This window comes from Scardinius erythrophthalmus, assembly GCF_964197995.2.
Source record: "Scardinius erythrophthalmus genome assembly, chromosome: 6".
In the NCBI taxonomy this organism is placed as follows: domain Eukaryota; kingdom Metazoa; phylum Chordata; class Actinopteri; order Cypriniformes; family Leuciscidae; genus Scardinius; species Scardinius erythrophthalmus.
This window is the reverse complement of record NC_138226.1, coordinates 28,518,938-28,537,964: the sequence shown is the minus strand read 5'-3', so window position 1 is coordinate 28,537,964 and position 19,027 is coordinate 28,518,938. Positions and strand designations below refer to the sequence as shown.

Here is a 19,027-nt window from a genome sequence, read left to right as displayed (position 1 = left end):
TCTTTCTTTTCCTTTTTACAGCCACCTTAAAATTACATTCACCCCTGTTTTTTATTCAACCATTCAATCACCAACATTTTCAGCTCTGTTTCTTCTTGACCTCATTCACTGCTGTCTTCTTCTTACTGGCTTCTTTATGGCCTACGCTGACACAGTCCATAACTGTTTTATAGAGGACTGCATTAAGTCAAACACAGCCATCACCCACACACACCCACACACAGAAATTTGTTACAGACGCAGCCCTCTGCTGAAAGATATTTTGTATCTATAATGAAGCAGACATGACTAAGCGCTCACACAAAAACTCAGCTGTAAAAAGGTGCTCTTGTTTTTTTGGTCTAATTAATCACATAAGAAAATTCTAAATACAAAGGTCAATGGAATATTCTATTTGGGTGGGAGATTAAATGTAAACAGAGATAGGATAAGAGGAGCGTCTTAATTGAGGGTACAGATGTGGTAGAAATATGCATCCCCCTAATGTTTTGCTGCCAAAACATTTCTGATGCGTCAAGGCATTAGGGCTTGGACAATAAATCAAAAGCACTGCGATTTGTGGATCGATTCTGAGATTTTCAGAATGCATCGCGAATTTCTCTTGAATCGATTCTGAGCTTAGTTTTTAACAGCAGATGGCGCTCAAGGCTAGTTTTTGACCGCACGCTCAAATGCTCACGAAGAAGAGCGCGCGTACGTTGAGTCTGAGAATGTACTCGCACCTCAGAATGCTTTTATGACGTGAGATTAATGTAAACAGCCCACTGCAAATACCCTTCTAATTCGCTTCAACCATCGATTTATTGTCACAGCCCTACAAGGCATGGACTCGACAAGACCTCTGAATGTGTCCTGTAGTATCTGGCACCAAGACATTAGCAGCAGATCCTTTAAGTCCTACAATTTGCAAGGTGGGGTCTCCATGGATCGGCTTTGTTGGTCCAGCAAATCCTGAAGATCAGGGATGGGCAACTTTGGTCCTGGAGGGCCACTGTCCTGCAGAGTTTAGCTCCAACCCTACTCAAACACACCTGAACAAGCTAATCAGCGTCTTAGGATTATTAGAAAACTACAGGCAGGTGAGTTTTATCAGGGTTGGAGCTAAACCCTGCAGGACAGTGGCCCTCCAAGACTGAAGTTGCCCATCCCTGCCATAGATGCTCAATCAGATCGAGATCTGGGGAATATGGATGCCAAGGCAGCACCTTGAAATCTTTGTCATGTTTCTTAAACGATTATTACTGAACATTTTTTGCAGTGTGCATTATCTTGCTGAAAGAGGCCACTGCCATCAGGGAACACCATTGTCTGGTCTACAACAAACTTTAGCTAGGTAGTACGAGTTAAAGTAACAAAGTTACAAAGTTTCCCAAAAGAACATTCATTGCCCAGAGCGCTTCCAAAGGCCTGCCTTCTTCCCATACTGCATCCTGCTCTCATCTCTTCCCCAGGTAAATGACATACACACCCAGCCATCCACATGATATCAAATAAAACATGATTCATCAGATCAGACAACCTTCTTCAACTGCTCAGTGGTCCAGTTCTGGTGCCACATGCTCCTTGTAGGCACTTTCAGCAGTGGACAGGGGTCATCATGGACACTCTGACCAGCCTGCGGCTACACAGCACTGACTGTGGCACCTTTCTATCATGGGCAGCATTAAGTTTTTCAGAAATTTACAGTAGCTCTTCTGTGTGATCTGACCAGATGGGGCTAGCCTTCACTTCCCACGTGCATCACTGAACCTTGGGTGCCCATGACCCTAACACCTGTTCACCACTGTCCTTCCTAGCACTACTTGTGGTAGGTACTAAGGAACACCAGGAACACCCCACAAGACTTGCCGTTCCAGAGATGCTCTGCCATTACTATTTAGCCCTTGTCAAATTCAGGCCTTTCACATGGAATGTTTTTTTTTTAATGCAAGGTACAAGGTCAGAAGACATATTTTTGAAAAGTTTAATTTGAGAATGCAGTGTCATGAACGAGACGCTAAACAAGACGCATGTGTGCAACAGTTACACATGCACGTCTACGTGGAAAATCAGTGGAAAAGCAGCACGATGGAATGCAAAAACATAAGTGTGAACTGCCTCCCCCAAGTCATTTTAAACTGTTGATTTTATACAGTATACACAAAACTTGTGGCATAAACTTATTTACTACTGCTGTCAAATGTAGCCTATTTTGTACAGTACTGATATTCAAACACAAGCAGTGCATCATGGGTGCTGGCTGAGTTGGTGACACCTTTGACAGATTGCAATATATGTCACTCATGTGATTGAAAGAGTCATGGGGAGGCAATGAATGACAGGAATGGTGGTATAAAGAGGGAGATGTGTGAGGTTTCCTCCTTATTCTGGGTAGCTTCTGTGTCTCTGCTTCTAGGCTGTCAGGTATTGATTTACACTGGAATATCTTATGAGCTTCTGTTAATATAAGAGGCATGGGAATAAGAAAGCATAAATTAGGCAGAGTGCACTCTCTCTTTGCCTTTCTAACATAAACATGCTCAGTTTCTTGAACACAGAGGATGCACTGTAGAGATGAAATGCTAGGAAATTTTCATTTCACAGTTATAGTGACCAAAATCATTATGATTATCAATATTATTGTTAAAATGCACTGGAATAGTTTCACATATGTCGAAAACCAGCAAACAACATAAAATTAGCAGCACTATGCACATTTTCTTTGCATAAACATAATAATATTAAATAATAGTGGTGCAACAGATCACAAAACTCACGGTCTGGATCATATTACGTTTTTTTCAGTCACAGATTGGATCAGACCAGCAAAATAAAAAAAAAACATCATATAACATAACATATAACATAACACATTTACCATTATGAATTATGATACCGCTTGGTCTGTTGATTCGTTAGTCCATTGGGTCGAGTTGCTTTCTCACGTCAACCGAACCGCTCCAGAGTTCGTTTTCAATCGGGCCGAGACCACCTCGTTCAGGCGATCTCGGAGCGATTGTTTTGGTGCAGATCTGAGCGTGACTGCTGTGTTCACATATGCCTAAACCAACCGAACTAAGGGAGACAAAAGGCACTAGGTTCCAAAACAAACGCTCCAAACGAGTCAGGTGTGAAAACGCCCTAAGAGCTGAAAGAATCTTTACAAGAATTAAAATATGGAAGGGTAATACTAACTGCCTGGAATTTATTGTGGTTTATCGTTAAATTGGTAACGGTTTCCTCCCTAAAGCACGGACTCTAAAAATCCCTTCCTTTTCCCCCCTCAAAAGACAGATGGAATCAGACAAACCTGAATATGAAAGACTTCAGTAAGCATGCACTTGTCTCCTCTACTACATATCAAACCTTGAGGGGGCTCTGAGAAGAGCACTAATGGCACGCATAAACACAATCACACTCTACAGGTACACACATGCACACACACACGCACAATGTTCTGCTGGCTTTGCACCGGTGTGCGACCTTGCGCATTCTCTCACGGTTTGCCTCTGGCACTGGCCATCTCTGCTCAAACACACAGGGAGAAAGAGTAAAGGTGAGGGGAAGAAAGGGAGGTGTAAGTGATAGCACAAGGTACTTCCCATGCATACAGCACACTTTAAGTTGTTTATCAAATTTGGGTAGTTGAACTTGGTATGCTGTTCAGGGTGTCGTGTTCACAGCTGATAAACCAGACGAAGTAAAGTTCTTCGGCAATGAGGTTTTTTTTTTTTTTTTTGGTTGCTAAAATTTCATTGCATCACTTGTCTGATCAACCGATACCTAGCTATAAAAATGAACATGAAAAGTATCTAGTTCAAAGACGTCAAATGTCTGTACCCCCACCACTCACCTTAAAGTCCCCATCAAGTCAAAATTGAAGTTTTTTGGCCTTAGTATGAATGTTACTCTTCCTGTTATCTATAAGGTAGTTGCTCCAAACCAATAACAAAACTTACATTTAGAATGCTTAATCATTCAAAACTTACAATCTGTCAGTCTCACTTCCGCCAATATGCATCAATGATGCTCTCTAGAATCTGAAGCATCCCGCCCCCTATATTTATAAACAGACGCTGAAGCTGCGGCCAAAATTGGTCAATTGTTCACACATTTAATATTTTCTACATGGTAATTGGCACGTATTGCACTATAGGCTATAGAGGATATGGAATGATTCAGACAGTGTATACTTTCCATTGGGGCGAATGAAGTCTGGTTTTATGTTAGTGTCGCACAAACTGCCGCAGCGATAGCACATCCTGCTCCGGTCCATAAACACAAGTTGGCACAGACCACAAAATGTATTAAATCCATTTGAATTCTGCAGAAAATGCTATATATTTTAAAGCGATATGGAGGAGAAACCGAAACTGCGACTTTAAAAACCTCAACGGCTCTGGCTGAGCTGTGATATAAATGAAATGCTATTTGCCATTTAAAAAAAAGGGGAGGAGCTGTTCAATATGTCCCACCTTGTCTTTCTGTTTCAGTGGAAATTACATCAACACATTGAATAGTGTTGCGTGTTTCAAGGCACTTCAGTGGGTCTTTAAATTAAAATTTTTAACTGTCCCACCTTCTTAACGGTATCCAACAAAAGACAATTTGACAATACATTAACTAATAATCAGGTCACTGTAGCAAATAACTAATTTAACTATTAACTCGGGTATTGTTTATCGTTTTGTGCTAAACCGGGTTATCGCACGATTCCCCTCCCATTACAAGATAATAAAAACAATTCTTAAATTAACATAAGTAACATAGATCATTTGGATCTTTTGTACAGCATGACAATTACATTGTCTCATTCGATGTCCCATTTGTACACAAATTTTAGTGTTGCCAATTCATCCAGCTCAACCATTCAACCTTGTTACCCAATTTAAGAAAAAAAAAATACATATCAAACAAACATTTGTCTTTAATTTATGGGAAATATCACTTTACCAAAAACTGCAATATTTGATTCAAGCAAGCAGCCACCGCTCAGTTTTGGATAGATCTACCAGTTAGACTTAGAGTAGGCTTTATTGTTAAAGGAGAACTCTGGTCAATTTTAACATTGAGCTCATTTTTTTGTAAATTTGGAGTGCTGTCAGTACAGAGAACAACGACAAAAATCGGTGTTGCCTACTAGTGTTGCACGGTGTACCGATACTTCAGAAGAATCGCGATACTCGGAAATTAAAAACGTCACGATACCTAAATTTATCAGTATCGATACTTAAAAAAAAAATTAAAAAAAAAAACGCCTCCCAATGGACGTGTTTTTTTTTTCTCTTTGACGCACCTCGCAAAGAAGCTGCCGCTGTCAGTGTCATGTGACAAAACACTACAGCGAGATGGCTGCGTGCGAGCACTAGTGGTCCACGACTCGTAGAAAAAGATGACGCGAGGAGTGACATATGGAAGTACTTTGCCTACCTTGCTCTGTTGCACAGAATGACCGCGTTCCAGATTTGAGACCGGGCTGCGTGGCGTGTCCGTTTTTATTTCGGCTCCCATGTTAACTGCCTGCGTGACTCAGGCGCAGCTCGAGCGCGCGCAGAAAACGCGTGCATTCTAGAAATAGAACTGACGCCTATTTTTCACGCGACACACGCGTGTTGGAAGCGTTTCCAGGCAAAATAGAAGAGGAAAAGATGTTTCTATGTCATTTTGACACGAATACATATTAATAAATGACATTTTGATGTTTGAAAGTCTCTAGGTTTTGACATAAATACAATATAAATGTGATTTAAAAAATATTATCGATTTTCCAATATTGCACCTCTCAATACAGAAAGAAATATATATATATATTTTTTTTTTACTTTATTTAACCAGGGAAATATCACATTGAGATAAATATCTCATTTACAAGTGTAGTAGCCATATTCTGTTGCCTATTTTGCCGTCAACACTGCCTAAGTTGTCTTTGCTGCTATATATTATGTTTAACATGAAGTATAGGCTTTCCACAACTCTCTCGCCTTATATGTCAATATATCACCAATGAGGCTTATCATATGTTACCAATATTAAACATTGTTTAATATAATCGCTGTTCATATTTTTATTCAAAGTTCAGAATCAAGATAAAGTTATTACTGGTAACTCTTATTTTTCTAATGATAAATGAGATAATGCTGCTAAATTTATTTATTTTTTTACCTTGAATGTCATTGCTCTAATTTATTTTTTATATTTTGATATTTCATATTTTGTTCAAATGTTTAATATATATGCTGTTCATATGTTCATTTATTAGTGTGTTATATGATTAGAATGTTGTCCCGGTTTTAAAATAAAGCACAGCAATCATATTTGAGAGTGTTTCTCCCTTTTCAGGAGAAGTATCGAAAAAGTATCGAAATCGCAATACTTGACATGGTATCGGTATCGAAACAATAATTTTGGTATCGTGACAACACTATTGCCTACACCGTGTTATCCTCTTTTTAAAATTTGCACCCTGTTGACTTCAATGGGGCAAGTTTTAAACCTGCTTTTAGCCTCTTAACATCCTTGATGTGTCATTACAAGTGCACAGTAGATGTGAAAGATATGAATAAAAATGATGTTATTTCAGCCAGCGCACATACGTGTATTTACATCCTGTTTTCGGTCGAAGTCCATAGTAATCGATTGTCGAGTTCACCCACATAGGTTTAGTTACCTAGGATCACGCGCGTGAATTCGACAATCGATTACTATGGACTTCGACCGAAAACAGGATGTAAATACAGGTATGTGCGCTGGCTGAAATAACATCATTTTTATTAATATCTTTCACATCTACTGCAGTCAGATTCACCCGTGATCACTCTGAAGGAATCACTCACATTGTTTAAAACTCGCCCCATTGAAGCCGATTGTTGTCGTTGTTCTCTGTATTTATTGACAGCACTCCAAATTTACAAAAAAAAAGAGCTCAATGTTAAAATTGACCGGAGTTCTCCTTTAATATTGGTAACAGGGTTGCAAATGTCATATGAAATGAGCTGAAAATAAAAATCGCTCATAAATATTAGTTTGACTTTGACCTCCTGAGGTTGACAAACAACATTATATGCAGTTTATGCAACATCTTTTTTTTTTTTTCTGTACTCAAACAAAAAAATATATATAATTAAACAGAGCAAGAGCACAAAATAATCCACTAAAAGCAACAGAGGTGGTGTGTGGGTGTGTGTTCAAATGAGCAAAACATACAGAGGGGAAAACAAGCAATGGAGATGAAGGAGAATTAGACTATCTGAATAAAGATGAAAAGAGAGGGGTGGCAAAGGGACGAGTTTAACAACTGCCTTTCATCTGCAGCTGGCAACACAAACGCTTCCTGATTACCACCTTCTCCCACATCAGCATCTCCATCCTCCCAGCCACCACTGCAACATCCGTTTGGGTCTAAAACATCCCTTCCCTCACTCCCTTATCCTACCTGACACTCTAATGTTCACAACCACACACACCACCACAAATACAAAGATACACACGAGAGAGGGATCCTGCAGAGGCTGTCAGACTGTCACCCACCAGCTGTCTGTCTGAAAGCAGGCAGACTCCCGTAGGAGGTCCCTACACACACCGGTCAACTTTTACATTGCTGCAGCATCCTCCCGCAACTTCACACATACACACATGCACAAAAAGTAACCAAAGCCAACCCATCATCATGACGACATCTCATCATCCAGCCTCACTGCACAGGATGGATGGATGGATGGATGCATGCATGCATGCATGTGGTGTGTTAAACACATGCATTAAGCACCCATGAATTTGACCTGCATCAGATACACACCCTAAATCACACACAATTCCTCCTGCCTCTCAATCACTCTAGCAAACGCACACAATGACATCATTGACAAATGACATCATTGATGAAATTACATCATTGGCATATGCATGCAAGGAAAGACGCCTCTCTCGCGGCTCGTTACTTACAGCATTTGATGAAATGATAGTGTGACATTTTTCTCCGCAGATCACACAGCTACAGGTTCGTGCTCTCCGGTGCGGTGCTGTAGTAACCGGCGCTATACATCATTCAGAGCCCGGTCTCTGAAATTCGCTTTACCTCCCCGTGCATTATTAAAGGGCGATCGGGTTGCAGAGGCGTTAGTGGTTGTAGTGAAGGAGGAGCGGTGGATAAGGTGACGGCAACCGTTCGCTCTCTCTCCTGCAGTCGCGTCGACTCAACCGAGCCGCTCTATGACCATGACCGCCACACGTGCTATTGTAGCGCCGCTGATTGACGCGTCCTTAACCCCGCCCACCGCTGCACACACACCCCTCGCACACAGAAACGCGCGCGCTCTCGCTTCAGACTCAGAGAGAGGGGTAAAGAGACGGATGGTGAGGAATGGAAGAGAGAGTGATGAGAGGAGGTAGGAGGATTGGGGAAGGAGAGAGGGGAGGGGAGCAGGATAAAATTTGGGTTCAGACTGAGGGAGAGAGAGGCTGAGGTAAGTTACTGCAGTGCGGCTATCAGTGTGTGCTGGGAGCGACAGATACGACGCGGCAAAATAGAACCAAACATATTTCAATAAAGCATGTTTAAGACCAGCTCTTATGTTACCATATAAAGTAAAAAGTTAATATAATGAAGAATAGGCTACAAACACCATTTTTTGTCTTTTTGTCAACTTACATCTGTTACAAGTTCCTCTCATCTCAATAGCCACTTTCACACGGCAATCCCGATAAATTACCATAAAATTGCCAGAATTACTTTACTGGTAAGTAAATACACATGCTGTTCACACAAGCAACAGCGTTCCGGTGACAGACCATTTACATCAGCTCCAAAATATTGGTAAATTCTGTAATGTCAGTCATGGAAAGTGATCTTCATCTGCCCACATAAGGAGAAGCGCTTAAGTTTAACTATCTGTTCAATTTGACAAAATGTTTTGCTGTCTGAGTGATGGGGGATGAGCAAACAGAATGCGTTTTTGCTCTTAAAAACACAAGACGCAGATAATAGTATCCAACTGCAGAGCCGCAAAACTGATGAATGGAAAAGAAGGCTGGGTCCCGATCTCGACACATTGAAAAAGCTGCGAGATGTTGCGCAACGGTCAAAGATCATCTTGCGCATATTTGCTATTAAACTATCAAAAAGCTTAGGCTACTATAAACAGCGCTGAGTAATCACGTCATCTCCATAAGAACTTTATGATTGGCCAAAAGCAGACTTCGGGCCCTATCTTACACCTGGCGCAATGCAGCGCCAAGCGCGATGCATGTGTTTTTTGCTGGTTTCAGTCCGACGCAGTTATCATTTTCATGTCCTGCCACGCTGTTTAAAAAGCAAATGCATTTGCGCCCATTTGTGCGCCCATGGGCGTGCTGGTCTGAAAACGAGGTGTGTTCTAGCGCATTTTTGGCACATTGCTATTTTAAGGCAACAGAAATAGACTGCGCCATTGACCAATTGAAACCTGGTCTAAAGTCAGTGCTGCAATATTATTTTTTTGTTATTTAAAAGACAGCGTTAGTAATGTGCGCCTATAGGCGGGTCCACAACGCGCGTACACTGCTTATTAAACACACAGGGATGCACAGCAGCACACAAACATTTATATATAAACAAATATTTCAAATAAAAGGATTATAATGTAAAAGATTATTATTGTGTAAAGATATGGTGGAATCCGGCTTGACCCGTAGATGATCTGCTTGCGCACTTTTACCTCGCACACGAGCAGATTCCGTTTGCACTCTGGAGACGGCTTCGGTCTTTCCCCTATCAAATTTCGTCATGTAAATAGCGAATCTGCATGACGCAAGCGAAACTGGCATTTAAAGGGAATAGGAGATGAGACTCTGATTGGTTTAACACACGTAAATCCCAAAACACACCCATTACTCATTACGAGAATAGGGACAACCCTTTTAGACCATTTTTCCCATCGTTAAACTGTTCACATACATGATCTCTTACCGGTAATTTACCAGTAAAGACAGTATGTGTGAAAGTGGCTAATGACAATATGCTGTGGAAGTATTAGGCTACGTTGAGACTGCAGCTAAATGTGACCCAAATATTTATTTATTTTTTTTAAGGCTGTTTTCAACTTTTTCAATTCAGATACAACAGAGATTGATCTAATTTGACACAGAAAAGGAAGACTGATTACCACTATCTAACTGCTGGTTGGTCATACTAGTACTTAAGACACAGTCTTAACGTAATGGCTATGATGTAGCATTGCAAAACATTTGACTTGTTTCGCAAAAGTTGCATGTTGCATGGTCCCTGATCTTTTCAATTCCAATTTTTGCCACCTCCATACTGTGTGTGGTACTAAATCCGATACAAGTCAAATCTTTTGTAATGCGATGCGACCACAGTCTGAACAGTATTATAATGACTGCATTATAAGCAAAACACAAGGGCTCGTATCAGAAATGTTTAAAAACTCTTTTTTTTGCATCTTCGTCTTTGTTTTTTATATTACCTGTGCATAAATTTGCTGGCTTCCACGGCAGATCATCACTATAAATAAATGCGTAATCACTTACTTTAATGTTTTTCGTGTTTACTTCCGTATGACCATGATCTGTTTGCACTGGAATCTGACATTGGCCACAAATAAAACAACAATGTGAATGCAGATACAAAAAAAAAAAAAAGTTCTCGGATTTTAGCAATAATTCGGAATTGAGCACTAAGGCCGTGTGTCCACCAAAGCGTTTTTACTCGCGGCTGGCGTGTTTTTTCAATTGTTTTCAATGGGAGCGCCGCGTTTTTAAAACGCCATGAGCGTAACGAGGCGATTAGCAATTAGCAACTGATTAGCGCTGCATCCGAAATTGCATACTGAATAATAGTTACATTTGATTTAAAACTTACTTCATGACCGTTCAAAAAAGTATGTTATATATCATTGGTATAAATGTGTCACTGTCATGTGGCCAGTTCCGTAGCTTCACTGCCATTCACAAATCCTCTCCCATGTCCTTATGGGATATTAAAGTGTCCATTGGATGCACACTTCAGAATCTCATCGGAAATAATAGGTCATCCGGGTATTTTTCACATACTGTTTTATGAATACTATGAATTCAGACATACAACTTGACTCACATATGTTTTTCCCCTACTATATGTGACTTCTGTCTGAAACATATATTGCGCATAAACTGACAATTTAAATAAACAGCACAGACAGAATGAAGGAACAAAACCCCCTAGAATGCAGTGTCATTTATGATAAAGGGCATATTTTGTTGTATCTCATTGCTTGCTCTCAGTGTTGACGGGTGCGAGTCCTGACAGCTTAACTGCTCAGCAATAGTGTTTAACTGGCGACAAATTACCTCGGACAAGCTTCCTCTCCCTTCTGCTCTGGGTTAACACCTTCATGCATGCACAGGGCCAGGAAATTACATACATGCAAAGTCTGCAAATTTCATGTGACGTGTGAACGTGAGGTTGTGTAAAGTGCATCAGACTGATTACATTGCATTTCCATCACCGTTTTGACTAGTGAATCTGGTTCACTGTGTGTTGGAGTGTATGTGGGTATGACTGAACATGAATGTATGCATATCTTTGTCTTCCTGCCAAACACCTCCACACAAACCCACACATAAACTCCACTTTAGAGGAAAAAAACAACCGTGAAAGCAAAAGAAATAAAGACCAAAATAAAGCCTGTCATGTGTATCCAGGTCAGAGATTTAACCCTCTTCTTCCTGCATCTGCTCGGTTTCCCGGGATTCATGTGCAGTAAAATGGGATATTATAGCCATAGATGGATATTGTAACAATGTTCTATCTGGAGGAGTTTTAAATGATTCCAATGATCATAAACCCGAATCACATTAATTCACAAGACTCTAATCCACATTTACAGAGATATTTAACTCATTCTCATGGACCATAAACATACTGTATGCTCTAAAATAACTTGTCAGAGTCATGGTTGTTTGTGTGGAAGCAGTTCTATCACTATGACCACATCACTAAATAAAAAACGTAATAATTACTTTGGTGAGAGGGACTTATTTGAAAGGATGCGTCTTTCTCGCTGCTATCATTCGCAGCAGATGCGCAACCCAGCGCCCTTGAGCAGAAGGAATGGAAAAGAAGCGGTATGGGGGAAAGACAGATGGAAGGGTGGATGACAGATAGAGATATGAAGGCAAAAAAGATGAACGAGTGGGCCGAGGAATGGACTGGAGGAATATTTAATGCAGCTTTTTATTTTGATATATTCACTTTGTGACTAGAGACACAGGCGACAGAGATGACTTTGACAGAAACATGAAACGTGTGAGAGACTTAAAAGGAGTGGAAAGTGTTAATGTCCAAAAATTGTAATAAAATCATGTTTTTTTTGTTTGTTTGTTTTTTAATTCAATGCGATACTTTTTGCTTTTCTACAAAATAGTGAGTTGCTTTGCTGACTGTTATAGTATCCTAACTGAAATGGAACCTCATTGACTGATTTGGAATGCTCTATACATAGGGAGCAACACTTTCTGTCATACAAATAACACTCCTTAAAGAAAGTGTGATTAGAATTTTATACAAATAAAATGTATAGAATTAGTAGAATTTAAGCATTTTGCTAAGCTAATGCGGATGATATGCATTAAAAATACAAATATTGGGTAAAAAGTATTTTTTATTAAAATATTTGTATTGATACTTTTTGGCATTTTTATTTATTCTAAAACTATTTAGGCTATTCCTCTCTTTTTTTTTTTTTGCCATGGATTGGGTGGTTTTTGAGGATGGATGGATGGATGGATGGATGGATGGAAGTCTGAGCAAACAATAGAGAGTTACTAAAAAGGAAGAAGAACATAAGATTGAAAATGACTGAAAAACGAAGAGTGGTATATTCCCATTGGATGTGATCTCCGAGAAGGTCACATTTCATGGATGAGCAATAGAGATTATACATCACTTGAGGGGACAAAAGACCCTTCACCCCATCCTCTTCCACCAGCCAGAATTCACCCAGCAGTTTGAGAGCAGTGAATTTTGAGAAGGGCCCACACAACCCCACAAGACAAAATAACTTAATTCAAACATTTTCCCACTTACTTACTAACTCAAGCAACAATGACTGTAGTTTTTAATTATTGTTGTGTATGATTCCTTTTGAACAGGATAATTTTTGTAAAATTATCTCTCTTATAAAAAAAAAACTATTTGAAACGTCCCACAGATTTTCAAAGGAGTATGAACACCTATGAAAAAAGATGGGTAAGTAAATTCATGAGCTTTGCTATATGCATTGTTACAATGTTTCCTTTTATTTTTTCACAAAAAAACAATGTAATTCACAGATGACAAAAGATGCACAAGGAATCCCGACATGTCTCTGCCAGTCAGTGCACTTGAGTTCACCTTGGTCAAAGGTCACAGAAGAGAACTGTCTATGCCAGTGAGTCACAACGGAGAAATGAGATGTGATGTTTTCCTCCATCTGTGTGTTATGAGAAATGTCAGACCTTCAAGTTGCAGATGAGAGAAAGGGAGGGAAGACCGGTCTCCTCTGTCAGACCAATAAAGGATTGGAGAGAAGAGTGTCATTTGAGGTAAATGTCAAGACAGAGAGGGAGGAACAGAGATAGAGAAAGAAAGAATATGAGAGAGAGAAATTACCCTATTTCCAGAAGATGATATGAGGTATGAGTCTCAGCGTAGGTATTGAGCTGTCAGGACTAAGATGGAAAAATACGTCTTATCAACAGCTGTCAGTTTCTGGGTAAAGAAGCCACTACAGTAATAAACCAAACACTGATCATGAGTATGAGGGACATGCCACCACAACATCAAAACCTTTGAGAGCGCAGCTGTGTACTGCAAGTCACTATATACCTAACTTCAACACTGAGCAAAAGGGCAAAGTCTAAACTGATTTTAGTTTTACAGTTATAGGAATCCTTTACCCCAAAAAATTACATTTTAATAAGTTGTTCCAAACCAGTTATTTTATTTATATTTTTGTATATTCTTTTTATTGATCTAATTTAAAATTTTGGGTTAGTTTCAACTAATTGTGCATACACACTTACAGTCTACGATCAGGCAGATAAGGTAATTTGCTGTGCAACATTATCAATGTGAATGTGAATGTCAGAATCACACCTGACTTTTCTCCAGGTATCACGTCGGAAATGCAGCTCAAAGCTCAATAAATGTATTTGGATCAACTATAGCAATACATATCTGGATGGCAGTACATATTAATCATGTGTCTGTTTCTTGGTGAACAGATGAGTAACATTTCCACTCCAATAAGCTTCTTCAGCACACTAACACAAATACTATTCTTCTAAAAGCATATCATAGCGTTGTATGAAGAAGACACCAAAAATAATTATTGACTGAATATGTTGTGTGGCAAGTGTGCTTGCATCATGATTTGAACAAGTTAAAGGCAAGGTAATCGAGTAAGAACAATATGTATTCAGAAGACTTGGAATATAGAGCACAACTAATATATATTGTCTAATATATTGTCTAAATTAGTTAAAAGAACAAAAAAAAATAGCAAAGAGCATCTTGGATAATCTGCATTCTGATATAGTTTTTCACAATGAAGAAAAAAAAAAGTCTACAAGTTTGTAGTGTTTTGAATTGTGTTCCAAGCTCACATGAAAGATCAGATGATTGTAAAGTTCCATTTAAATTTGACTAAATATTAACTTATATTGTTAGATATGTGAGAAAAAAACAAAACAATTTGTGCTTAAATGTGTTGTCAATCAACCTTTACTTACATTATTCAATTAAAGGCAGGGTAGGTGATTTGTTCCAGAAACATTTTTTGTTATGCTAGCTGAAAGTCTCTTCACATCCTGTCACTAAGTTCACTAGTTAAGTGGTCCAGATGTATTTATATGAACATATCGTCTGTGGATGGCATAGGACCATAAAATGTTAATCCGAATTCGGTCCGGATGCAATGATACAATGTCCTACCTGCCTGTCAACGTATGTATTTCCATACTAGGGCTGAACGATATATCGTTATCGTATCTATATCGAGATATGAACTTTCAAGATATTACTATCGAAAAAAGCAACGATATAGACAATATAGATTTTCCCTCTCCGCACTCGCCCTGCATACAACCTCCGCGCACCTGCTCGCACAGACATCACACATCATCAGCGTGTTTTACGCTATGCAGAGTTAGACAGTCACAGACGTCAGTCGCCGAGCAACACAACCGAAACAGCAGCCATCTTTTACAGTTCCTCCTGAACCAAAACAACAAGCTTATGCTGCGTAACTACTGTTATTTGGAAGAGATGGAAACCCATGACGTTATACTTGGGGCAGTTCGTGACCCGAATTTATGTGTTTCAATGTCAACACTATCAATGTCAAAATGAATCTGCAGCAGTCAGGTGGTACAGGTCAGCGCTCTTTAAGTTTTTTTTGTTTTGTTTGTTAATTAAATTGTATTGTTTTGTGCTTTGAGACATGAGGTAATTTAACACCATCTCTCATCTTATGATGCTTTGGGCGTTCATGTGTTTTGAAGTAGGCGTGGCTTTGGAGACTTTTAGTTTTGGTTTGGAGGGTGGGATCTTATGCTTTCAAAGCTAGCTTGCTATTGCTTGCCTCTCCGAAAATTGCCTACCCAATCTTTAAGCCTCTGCATCCTGTAATAAAAACACACCATGATAAATTGTATCAAGCATCTGTCACAAGGAGGCAGTAGTATTCCTATAAATAATTTAACATGTTTTGTGTGTGTGTGTGTGTGTGTGTGTGTGTGTGTGTGTGTGTGTGTGTGTGTGTGTGTGTGACAATAAACACAGGGCTTTACTTTACTGGTCTGGGTTTTTGAGAGCTCAGGCAAAACCTTTGTAACACCTGTCAAGTGTTCAGTGTGGCATTTCCAAGCAATATTTCATAGTGCCTATTAATAATCGCATGTGTATCTTACCTCACTATCTTGCTTTTATATTCACACACCACAGCTGTAAAAGCTGTTGATGAGACCCTGAGGAAGCTCTTTTCACTAATTAAAACAGCTTGTGACAAGGATCTCACAAACACTAATGAATCAGTTCAGCCATATTGAACCAGCACTTTCAATTACGGCAGCATTCATGGCCTGGGGAGGGAAAGCGCCTTTGGAAGGGCCAGGGTTTAAGGAATGAATTAAACATGTGATGCAATCTCTACATGGCATTAATTATTCAGCCCCTGTGTTGTATTTACACTACTAAATATTTCTTTTCCCCCAAATTTCACTGCTGAATTCTATTAGCATAATTTAAGGGTTAATTTTCCCAACCAGTAAACTGGCAAATGAAAATCTCCTAAAATGTTACCCTCAGTAAACTGTGTAGTGAAATGCACAGTTTATCTGTCAAGCGCAACACTTAATTCGCATGCGAAGATGATTAAAAAAATAGTATATGAAATCTTTAAAGACGTTTTATTAGAGATCGTAGAGCTACAGGTCACACAAACAGTGCAGTAGACTTATAATCTAGTGGTCCATTAAGCTGTGGATTAATGCCCTTATCTCTTCCTTTTATCGCTCTATCTCCTTAAGCCCTCTATCTGTCTTTCTGTCTTCTTACTTGCTCCTTCGTCCTTGAATATGTGGTTTGCTCTCAATTTTCATTGTTATCTCTACTGTGATGTCTTAACACCACTGATGTATTTGGATACAGTTTAATGTCCACACATAGGCACATTTACTTATGGTTTTAACATTTATCTCAGGTGACACGATCATAAGGGATTTAAAACTTTTGTGTTGGATCACATGAAATGTGACCATCATCCTAGGGCTAAAACAAGGGTTTAAAACAAGAAAAAACTATTTGGGAAAATGCATATACCGTATACATGCACAAGACTTTACTCAACATCTTGGGGGAGACTCTTTTTCCAGTTTGAACCCCCAGATTTCAAAATCCATTCATTTAATTCTTCATCACCCGCCCAGAGCAGGTCAAATCTTCTGTGCATTAAGGCAAGTGTTAAGAGTCAGGAATGAATGTTGTGCTAATGTGAACCATGACTGTTTACTCTGTCCCACTTTAATGATCCAACTCACTCTTATTGAATTAAACGGCTGAGTCTTCAAATGAGCTTGACTGGTTCAATGCCCATTTTGAGAAATGTGATGAAGCAATGTCGCGACTCAGACTGAGAGTCAATAGAGGTCAGTCTGATGCAGTGTATCAGATGTTTGTGATTGGAGAGATGAAATAAAGAGAGTAAAGAGAAAGTGAGATACAATAGTGAAAAACAAGGTCAGTGAGCTTTTAGTCTAACACAAAATGCCATTTGATTTATGGCATAAAATCTGATCCAATGACCAAGAACCACCCATACTGTCAATGACCAATCTTAGTACCATTTTTGGGTGGGGTGACGATTCAACATAGAACACACAAAAAAAGAGAACGATTACAGTTACACTTTATTTCGATGGTCCACTTTAGACATTCTACTGACTATACGTAACTTTGCAACATGTTAACTAAAACTCATTAGAGTTTTAGACTGTTTTGTTAGGGTTAGGTATTAGGGTAAGTAAAATAAGTTGACATGTAGTTGCAAAGTTACTTATAGTCAGTAAAATGTCTGTTGGGGAACATCAAAATAAAGTAGATATTAAGCAGACTACTAATACTCTAGAGTTAGTTGACATGTAGTTGCAAATTTACTTAGTAGAATGTCTAATGTGGACCATCGAAATAAAGTGTTCCCATAATTACTTTGTGATCGGAATTTCTGTCTATCCAAAATCAATAAGAACTGAATAGTTCACAGATACACAGTAACCATCTGAAATTTTCTTCTAGAATGATCATTTTTACCAAGCTTGTATATTTAAGTTCAGTAATTTCACTTAAATGGCAATGAAAATTACCTATTAATTGTCATTTAAGTGAAATTACTGAACTTAAATATACGAGCTTGATAAAAATGATCATTCTAGAAGAAAATTTCAGATGGCACTTAGAGGCTTTTGCATCTGAACTCTTCATATATAGTCACGCTTGTCTAATTGCTACAAAGTGCTACAACTTTGAATATCTATCAAAGATCTGAAACTATCAAAGATCTAACCTGACAAATCCAGAAAATGATTTCACCCTTATAACCCAGAATACAGATTTCAGCCAGGTTAATCCTCTCACACACACACACACACACACACACACACACACACACACAAACACACACACACACACACACACACACACACACACACACACACACACAAACACACACACACACACACACAAACACACACACACACACACACTAATACCTGAAATCTGGTGCCTTCCCTCGCAATACCCCTATATCTATTCTAATCTCAGTATCAAGCAGTATTAAATGTTGTTTTTTCCTTAATCCCTCAAAAAAGCAGCTCAATATTCAGCAGCACCAAGTGGAGTCAGTCACTGTCACTTTGACTTTGAGTAATTAGCCTCTACTTAACACTGTTAATCTTAACACTGTTATCTCAACTAAACTAAGACACACCATCACATTCATATAAGTAGAGAAGCCAAAAACTTATTCTAAAGGCAATGTCCCAAGAGGATCATCTGTGGTACCAATTAAGACGACTTTGTATTCCATGCAGTGAAGGCAGCAAGCCTGGAGTCAGTACGGCTAGAGCTGCCTCTGAATGTTTAATTGAGCAGTACTCACACTGTCACTGCACCCAAAGAGCAGAATCTGAACCGCCCTTCTGTCACATCTACAACCACAGTCAGCTGTTCTTTGGAAAGACAGGGGCAATTCCTGACAGAACAGCAATGGAGCTACAGATTGAGAAAGAAACTGACAGTAACAGAGTGAAAAGTGATAAAGGATTAAGAGATAAAAGATAGATTGAGTATGACTGTCTGCAAGTTAAAAGGACTAATCATTTCAGTTATACATTCCCCATCATGGCTAAATATAGTGGATACAATATCCAACTCAATTTGTTTAGGGAGAATTAAACCATTCCACTATGAGCATGTAAAACACCAATACGCTTATGACTCCCAAACATCAGCTTTTTGAAATAACATGTAATCCCGGTT

At 39.1% G+C, this 19,027-nt stretch overlaps 1 protein-coding gene across 8 annotated transcripts in view; it reads right to left on the bottom strand.

Annotated features, from left to right (window-relative positions):
* The window catches only part of myo16 (myosin XVI), a 259,231-nt gene that overhangs the window by 196,912 nt on the left and 43,292 nt on the right, over positions 1–19,027 (bottom strand). For 2 of the 8 annotated variants that reach the window (XM_081368810.1, XM_081368811.1), the window contains exon 1: positions 7,921–8,211. The exons of the other annotated variants lie outside the window; for them this stretch is intronic. In XM_081368810.1, coding sequence (XP_081224936.1) covers positions 7,921–7,948 — 28 coding nt within the window. In that variant the 5' untranslated portion in view covers positions 7,949–8,211. Of the gene's footprint in view, positions 1–7,920; positions 8,212–19,027 lie in introns of those variants that run through there. 8 annotated transcript variants of the gene reach the window in all.